General features: G+C 47.1%; 1 protein-coding gene across 1 annotated transcript in view; it reads right to left on the bottom strand.

Annotated features, from left to right (window-relative positions):
• Positions 1–9,538, bottom strand: part of LOC122553347 (protein Daple-like) — a 256,327-nt gene that overhangs the window by 92,874 nt on the left and 153,915 nt on the right. The window contains exons 13-15 of the mRNA XM_043696930.1: positions 6,728–6,912; positions 4,469–4,606; positions 1,068–2,129 (exon numbers count right to left, since the gene is read on the bottom strand). Coding sequence (XP_043552865.1) covers positions 1,068–2,129; positions 4,469–4,606; positions 6,728–6,912 — 1,385 coding nt within the window. The remainder of the gene's footprint in view (positions 1–1,067; positions 2,130–4,468; positions 4,607–6,727; positions 6,913–9,538) is intronic.

Here is a 9,538-nt window from a genome sequence, read left to right as displayed (position 1 = left end):
AAATGCTGGAGGAAAGATCACAGAAGCGCTTCACAGGAGGCTCCCAAGCACTGAGGATGTCACCTAGACAGAGGACGAAACGTCTGCAACACAAATTCCCAGCTCAGCGAACAGAATCGCATGTATGAGATAGTATCATAGTCAAGAGTGTGGTGCTGGAAAAGCACAGGCCAGGCAGCATCTGAGGAGAAGAATTGATGGTTCGGGCATAAGTCCTTCCTGATGACAGAATTAAAGTTCATGATGATGGATCAAGTGCCAATCAAGTGAGTTTTTTTAAGCGTTAAAATACCTTCTCTCCATTTTCAGGCCAGGAGTCTAGAGGCACATAGAAAAGGTAGGTCGATGGGACCGTAGGAATCTTTTCTTTGTCAGAGAGAAACAACTGATTACCTGGTGGCCCACAGGTTAGACAAACAGCCAGCTAGCAAGTCTACCTCAGCCCAAATGGGAACTGAACATGTGCTACTGGCATTATTCTCAACCAATCACCTAGTGAACTGAGCTAATCAGCCTCAATGACAGGATCACGGGGAATCCCATTCCAGCATGTACCTTTCCTGAGGCAGTGATCTCATACCCTGCCCCCTACTGACAGAAACTGGCAGCCCGGGTGGTTCCGGATCACACTTAGTATATACACACTGTCTGACTCAGTACACTGGCGAGTACACAAGCAGAGTCAAGGCTTGATACAGGAGGATCAGCCAAAGGAGGTGGTGGTGCAGTGGGTAATATCCCAATCACTGAGCTCGAGGTTCTGGGTTCAAGCCCCATTCCAGGACTCAATGTCCAAGGGGAAGGTGGTGCTCCTGACACAGCTAACCAGGTTGATTATCAAACTGCAAATCCAACAAGTAAGGACTGGAGAGATTCCCAGTCCCTGTCTCGGAAAAGATTTGGGAGCCTCTACCATTACTACCGTTAGCTCCAGGCTACAACAGGTTTGTCAAATCCTCAGCAACATGGAGTGAGTGAACTGGACCATTGCACTTCAAGAATGTGCTCGTATTTAGTCCAAGTGAAAGGGACCATACCAAGCTGAGAAACTACGACGCTCCACCTACCTCCCTCAGTGTTGCAAGTGTCCTCTTATTAATTGTAGCTTGCTTGAACAGTTCCTTATTGTCCACTTCCAGTTCCTTCACCTTGGTTGTGGTCTCCATGTACCTGCCCACTTCCTTTTCTAGTGTTCTCTTTTCTTTCTCCATGCTCGACAGTTTCTGACTATTCTCATCAAGGATTGCATCTTTCAGCTCCACCTGCTGCCACAGCCGTTTGTTCTCTTTGTCTAAAGTCTTCTTGTCCTTTTCGAGTTGTGCAGCCTCGTGCTCTAACACCTTATTGTCCTTTTCCAATTTCTCCAGTCTTTTGCTGCATATCTTCAGCTCCTCCAAGTTCTTCTGCAGAACATGATTCTCATTCTCAGTGTCCTGCAGCTCCCTCTCCAGTTGCTGGATCTTCGTATTGCTGTTGTCTAGCGCCTGCTGAAGTCTCTGGTTCTCTGAATCCAGGCTTTGGTAGCTCATTTCCAATCGCTCAGATTTCCGAGTCAAGGCCCTCAACACTTCCACAGTTTTCCTCAGGTCATCTTTCTCCTTTTCCAGTTCTCGATTCTCCATTTCCACTTTGATCAGTTTTGTTCTCGTGAACTTCAACGTCTCCACCATCCTCCTTAGTTCTAAGTTCTCCTCATCCAATTGCTTATTGTCCTTTTCCACTGTCTCCAACTTGATCGACAAGTTTTGCAAACTATTGAGAGACTTCTTGAGTTTGCTGTTCTCAAGCTCAAGGTTTGAAACCTCCTGTTCCACATTCTCACACGTGAACCTCAAAGAGACCACCTGCTTCTGAAGTTGCTCATTCTCCTTCCCAAGTTTGTGAACGTCCTTCTCCAGCTCCTCAGCCTTTTGCTCCTTCTCTTTATAGTGCAGCAGCTCCTTGTGGGCTTGCTTCTTTTCAATCTCCACTTTGGCCAGCCTGCTGCTCGTTTCTGTGATCGTCTCATGAAGTATTTTGTTCTCCTTCTCGACGTCTTTCACTCTCGCATCTGCGCTGATCTGAGAACGTTCCCGGAGCGAACAGACCGTCTGCTTTAAGTGTTCATTCTCTTCCTCCAGTCCTTTTACCTGGTTATGAGGGATAAGAGAAAGTATCAGAAACAGCCAGCATATCGACATTAAAACTAAAACTCAGAGTGTTCGTGTTGCTCAACACAAGCTCAGAAGCAAAACATGTCAGAATGTTTCCAACCCATCATCTTTTCCCCAAATATTAAATACAAAGCTAGCGGATTCACAATAAATGTGTTTAAATTAATATGCAAATGAAGAAAGGGTGATGTGAGAAAACCATTTTCACCCAGCGAGTAGTTAGGGTCTGGGATGCACTGCCTGGAAATATGGTGGAGGCAGCTTCAATTGAGGCATATAAGGAGGGCACTGGACAGGAGTTTGGATAAAATTAGTTTGTAGGGAAAAGGCAGGAGGTTGGCACTAAGTAATAGAAGCTCAGTGCAGGCATAATAGGCTGGATGGTCTCTTCTGTACCGCTAGATTTCTTCGATTTAGATTTTGTAGGAACAGCCAAAAGCTGATCTGACATGTAGTTGGAGGTAGCTGGTCGGCAGGGTTATGGTGAGATAGCAGAGTGTGCATGATCCAATTTTATCAGCCTTTCAAGGAGCCAGTACAGGCATAACAAGTTGAATGGCCTCCTACTGTTCCATAAAACTCCTCTGAATCCAAGGCAAGGAGAAAGAGAAGGACAGACAGGAGACACTTGACCTCCTAACGGAGTGGAACAGAAGGAGATTAAAGTGCACCAACACACACACAGTTATCAGCTGGAAAATGTCGGTTATTGGACAGATAGTTACTTGTTTAAAAATGGACAACAGGGAAATATTTCTTCAGTTGTCGATTATTGTTAGTCAAAAGTCTAGTACAGAAAAATCAGATGATTTAAAAACCCAACACCCATCAGCCATTTACTCGATGTTTGCTGTGTTGACAGTAAGGCATTAATCAATTCAGGTTCTGTGATCCTATAGAATAAAATTTTGATTTACAGCAAAATCTGGTCGTAACAATTCAGTCCCCCTTCAGTTTCCATGTTGCATCAGAGTTTTAAAAAAAGTTCCTTTTTGGAAACACAACAATGTACCCAGTGTGGGACATTGGGGGAGGATCAACAGTGGGGGAGGATAATCACCCTTCTAAACCATATCATAAACCCTCCTTCCATGGTCAACATGCCAGGAGTGAGACTTCAACACAGGCCTTCTGGCTCAGAGTCAGGGCGTGTCCCACAGAGTCACGTGGCCTCATTGTGCAGCAAGGTGAAGATTATCTGTATCCATTACAGTCACCAGGCACTCAGGTGACACCCTTTCAACTCAGGTGCAGGCTGTGTTGTGTCAATGCGGATCATTGATGGGATTCTCAACCTTAAAAGTCAATCCTCACACACACACACACAGACACACACACAGACACACACACAGACACACACACAGACAGGCAGACATACCCACATACCCACACACAGAGAAACAGACTGACACACACTCCCCTAAGATTGCTCAAATTCTTTCCTGCCAATTGGGTAGCAGTGGCACACTGCTGGAAACTAGCTCCTGGCTGTCCACGTTTAGCTTGTGCAGCTCTTTACGTCCTCGAGACAGAGGGTACATTCATAAGTCACCAAGAGGCTCAAAGGGCCGAATGGCCTGCTTTTAGTTATTCCCATTTTCTTGTATCTGATAGCGCGGTGTCCATTTCAATGTAATGACATCCACAATCATGATAAGCCCTGGGACCAAGCAATTACTGTCCTAAGATGTGAATTTCACGAGAGTGTGGTCAACCCACCTTGACACTGAATCATACAAGTCATCTTAAGGAGCTTCTGAAAGGAGAAGGAGGCAGGAGGAGGAGAAGTGTATGGAGGGAATTCAGAACGTTGACTGAGGCAGCTGGAGATGGGGCCAGCAGTGGTGGAGTGTTTAAAATCAGTGACCGCTTCAAGAGGCCAGAATTTGAGGAGTGCAGACACCTGAACAGGTTATAGGGCTGCAGTGGATAATGGAGATAGGGAGAGGCAAGGTCATCTTTAAAAGGTGTTGCCAGATAGGGAGCTGGATGTAAGTCAGTGAGGGTATGATGGGTCTGAAGGCAGAGTTTACCGCAATGCATGAAGCAGGAGCTAAATACATTTTACAGCAGTGCAGCTGGGTGTGTGTAGGACGGTGATGTTAATGATTGTTGCAGCAGCTCATTTAAGTGAAATAAAAACAAAACATTACAGATGCTGGAAATCTGAAACAAAATCAGAACATTGGTAAAACCCAACAGGTCTGGCAGCATCATTGGAGAGAGAAACAGAGTTAACATTTTGAGCTCGATAGGACTCTTCTTTCGTCTGAGGAAAATCATAGTGAACTCCTTCAAGTTGTGCCTGGTGTTACCTGTCGCTCTTTCTCAGCTCGGAGGGTCTCCAAGCTTTCCCTGAGTTGGGTTTTGTCTTGGAGGAGCTCCTCACTCAGGTTTCCCATGTCCTGGTTACTCTGCTTCTCCTGATCGAGTTCAGATTGAAGTTTCTGCACCTGAAAACAAAGTGACGGTCAGAAACCGGCCTTCAATGGTGAAGAGAGAACTGCATTGCTGTAGCCGTCTTTCACAGCCATGGGACATCCTGAGTAGACGGGCAGGAGGCTGGAAGAACAGAGCAAGCCAGGCCGCGTCAGGAGCTGGAGAAGTTACTTTTTGGGTATAAGCCTTCTTCAGGACTGGGGGTGGGTGTGGGGGGAGCTGCAGATACCAGGGGGTGGGGGTGGGCTATGGGTAGGGGAAGGGCGGAGTGGTGAGGTAGGGATCGGTGAGTACAGGTGGTAGGTACAACCTGGTTGGTTGATGGGAGGAATGAATCCGATTGGCAGCTGGAAGGGCGGGTTCATTTGGAGGCATGGTGAGGTCACGGCGCTTTGGCAAAGTGAAAGGGACTCCGAGTCCATGGCTGAGGGAGGCAGAGAACTTCTTCAACGTGGGCATCCTTTGAAAGGACTTGGCGGTGGTACAAACTTAGAGACTTCTCCACCCCATGATGCTGCCTGGCTTGTTGTGTTCTTCCAGCCTACTGTTTGTCTACTTTGGATTCCATCACCTACAGTTTTTGTCTCTAACTAAATGGGACATCCTAAAGCAGTCTACAGCCAATGAAACAGCAGCTCAATGTTTGCAGTTGTAACTTGCGAAAAGCAGCGTACAAGTGGCGAACAGCAAGAGTCCACTGACACCAACACGATAATTACTAAAACAAGTGATTTTAGTGCCTCTGGTGAGGAATAAATATTGGGTAGGACAATGGGGTGAGGGTATCTGCTTTCTCCATGGGATGTCTGGGCCAGCATTTATTGCCGGTCCCTAATTGCCCTTGAGAAGGTGATGGTGAGCTGCCTTCTGGAAGCCAGACTCCATTCCCTTAGGGAGGGAATTCCAGGATTTTAACTGAGCGACAGTGAAGGTACAGTGATATTTCCAAGTCAGGACAGTGAGTGGTGCCGCAGGAGAACCTGCAGTGGGTGGTTTTGAAGTCCAGCGCAGTTTTGTTTCTAACTGCTTTTTAACATTTCTGAAGCCAAAAGCTTCTGCATCCCGCTGCCCCTCAAAGGAGATGGTACTGAGGCAAATACATCCGCTACTGGAATGTGACCTTTGACCTCACCGCAAATGCCCAGTGCCAGGGTTGGGTAGCGCTCTCCCTTTGGAATCAGGTGGTTTCAGATTCACTCGAGTGCCTTGTGCCCTCAATCCATGCAGGGCTGAGAGGGTGCTGCAGTGTTGGAGCTGTCATTGTTTCCTTTCAGAGGTCAATCTGAGGCCCTAACTGCCCAGTAGCATGGATCTAAAAGTCATCGCGTGCTGTTTCACAGAGGCTCATCCCCACCGGGCACTAAACAGCCCACTTGGCTGACATCTCGTCCACCCCTTCCATCCCTTCACCACCGGCGCACAGTCACAGCAGTGTACACCGTCTGCATCAACTCACCAACGCTCCTTCATCAGTTCCTTTCAAAACCCACAGCCATTAAGCTCCTGGAAGGGTGAGGGCAGCAGATGGGTAGAGGAAGGATGTTTCCAATGAGCAAGGAGCTCAGAACCAGGGGGTCACCGGGTCTAAGGAAATGGGGCAGGCCATTTTGGACTGAGACGGGGAGAAATACCTTCACGAAGAAAGTGGTCAACCTGTGGAATTCATTATCACAGAAAGTCATCAAGCCAAAACATTGTATGATTTCAAGAGGAAGTTGGGTGTGAGTGGGGCTAAAGGGACCAGACAGTATGGGAGAACAGAGTTGGCTGATGAGCTATGATGATATTGAATAGTGGGACAGGTTGGAGGGTCAAGTGGTCTACACCTATCTTCTATGTTTCTACATAGATTCACATGAACACCACCTCCCTACAAGCTCCCCTCCAAGCCACTCACCGTTCCTTCACTGCCGCTGGGTCAAAATCCTGGATCTCTCTCTCTACGGCATTAAGGGTCTACCTACAGCACATGGACTGCAGCAGTTCAAGGCGGCAGCTCACCCCCACCTTCTCATGGGGCAACTAGGGACGGGTAATAAATGCTGGCCCAGCCAGCGACCCCATGAATGAATTAGTTTTTGAAAAAGCCTCTTAGAATGGACCGCAGCCAAAACATCCACGTGCCCATTTCAAACCTGGACGGTGAGGAGCTCGCTCTCTTTCTCCAGCTCCACGATTCTGGCATTGCTCTCCCCCACGGCCAGTAAAGCTTGCTGCAGCTCCTGAACCTCATGTTGCAGACTCTGATTCTCCTTCTCCAACTTCAGGATCCGGCTCGACGCAGACTCATTCATCTCGAGCACAAATGACTTGCGGCTAGCTGCAAGCAAGATTAGACACGAGCAGACACTCGTTACAAACAGATTGAAACTGACAGCAAATTCAATAAAGGAAACCGAGCAGAAATGGTCAGTCAGTCAGTGACTAGACATCATTGGGAGAAGGATAAGAAGTTACGATGTTTTGGAAAGCACTGCCTGATGAGTGACGCAAGCTGACTGAATAACTTTTCAAAGGGAATTAGTTAAAAAAACACAAGAGAAAATATTTACAGGCTTAAGGGGAACATGAAGACAACTTTGTGGGGCTTGGGGCGATGGTAGAAATGATCAAAATGATGCATTCAGATTCCAGTATCAGACCAGGTTTCCCCTTTGAATGTTAATGGTCCCCAACAGGATGTTAACATGAGGATCTGCAAAATAATATTTAAGATTGGCTGCAGTAGGGATTTGCAGGATTATGGTGGTGGGAAACAAGAAACGTGGGACTCACTGGGCTGAATGGCCTCCTGCTTACGTGTTGACTCTTTATAAGTTTGAAAATGAGAAAAGCTGGAGCTGTGCACCTGAACATAGTACGCTATTGTCACAATCTAAAAGTTGAACTTTTCATTCTCAATTGCAGACACCTCCCTTTACCAACTGTCTCTCAACATTCAGATCTCTGTTTGAGTTAATGTCAATCTTATAAAACTCTGCAAATACCCTCATTGCAGGTAAACAGCATTTCTACAATCATGGGAGATAGCACAGTGACATCTACACTTTTAGCAAAGTGAGTACTCAGCTAAAAGTTCCCTCAGAATAAAATCACGCCATCTTCACAATAACACACACACGCTGGGCAGTGACCATTTCCAGCAGGAGGGCATCTAACCATTGCCCCTCAACATTCATTGGCCTCACCATCACTGACCTGAAGAACAGCCACATCACCATATTCCCACAATGCAACTGGAGCCTGTAACTCCCCAATCTTATTTCCTCTGTGCATTCACACACAGGTAAAGCAACCCTGATTTAGACCTTCCTTACTCTGACTTTACCTTAACTTGCTACCCACTCTGCTGCTGCCAAATGTATCGCTGAGTATTTTGCCAACCCTTTACTATTCTCCCTTGGTTCCCACACCCTTGCTAAATTAGTTTAAAGCTCTCTCAACAGCACTATCAAAACACCTTGCAACGAGCTCAGTCCCAGCTCTATTCAGAAGCAACCCCTCCAACATCCCCAGAGCCAGTCCCAGTGACCCAGAAATCTAAACCCCAGCTCCTGCATTATCTTTCCAGCCACCCGTTCATCTGCCTTACCCTCCTATTTCTATACTTACTTGAATTTGGCACTGGGAGTAATCTGGAGATTATTACATTTGACGTCCTGCTTGCTAGTTTCCTGCCGAGCTCCTTAAATTGTAAGACTACATTCCCCTTCCTGCTCAAGTCACTGGTACCAATGTGAACTGTTACCCCTGGGTGTTCACCCTCTCTCAGTAGCCGCTCTGTGACATCATGAACCCTGACACCACACAGGGCAACATACCATCCTGGAATTACATTCACTGCCACAGAAAAGCCTACCTGTTACGCTCACTAAGGAGTCCCCTATCATCACATTAAGGGCATCATGATGGCACAGTGGACAGCACTGCTGCCTCATAGCGCCAGGGTCCCAGGTTTGATTCCAGCCTCGGGCAACTGTCTGTGTGGAGTTTGCACATTCTCCCAGTGTCTGTGTGGGTTTCCTCCTGGTGTTGAGGTTTTCTCCCACAGTCCAAAGATGTGCAGGTTAGGTCAACTGGCCATGCTAAATTGCCCATAGTGTTAGGTGCATTAGTCAGAGGGAAATGGGTTACTCTTCGGAAGGTCGGTGTGGACTCGTTGGGCCGAAGGGCCTGTTCCCATTATGGACATCTCTATGACTCCATGACATCATCCAGGACAAAACAGCCCACTTGATTGTTTGTGGACTTGGTGCCATTCATCGGCAGTGGTGTGTACCATCTACAAGGCACAGTATCATCCAAACCCACGCTCACTACTATTGAGCAGTCCAAGGACAGCAGATACATGGGAACACTACCACCTTCAAGTTCCCCTCCAAGCCACTCACCCTCCTGTCTTGGAAATATATTGCCCATTCTTTCAGTGCCGCTGGGTCAAAATCCTGTAATGTCCTCCGTTATCCTGAGGGCACCTACATGCCAAGCACTGCAGTCATTCAAGAAAGAAGCTCACCATCACCTTCTCAAGGGCAATTAGGGATGGCAGGAAATTAGCAGGTTTTGAGAAGATTTGTCACTCAGGTTGAGGCTCTGGATGTAGGTTTGCTCGCTGAGCTGGAAGATTCATTTTCAGATATTTCGGCACCATACCAGGTATCATCAGGGAGCCTCCGGATGAAGCACTGGTGGCATGGCTCACTTTTTATTTATGTGTTTAGCTTTCCTTGGGTTGGTGATGTCATTTCCTGTGGTGATGCTATTTTCTGTTCTTTTTCTCAGAGGTGGTAAATGGGATCCAAGTCAATGTGTTTGTTAGTAGAGTTCTGGGTGGATTGCCATGCTCCTAGGAATTCTCGTGTCTCTCTGTTTGGCTTGTCCTCGGAAGGATGTGGTATCCCAGTTGAAGTGGTGTCCTTTCTCATCTGTATGTCCATCCTCATCTG

The sequence above is a fragment of the Chiloscyllium plagiosum genome, chromosome 10 (genome assembly GCF_004010195.1).
Source record: "Chiloscyllium plagiosum isolate BGI_BamShark_2017 chromosome 10, ASM401019v2, whole genome shotgun sequence".
NCBI classification, from domain to species: domain Eukaryota; kingdom Metazoa; phylum Chordata; class Chondrichthyes; order Orectolobiformes; family Hemiscylliidae; genus Chiloscyllium; species Chiloscyllium plagiosum.
This window is presented reverse-complemented; position numbering and strand designations above follow the sequence as displayed.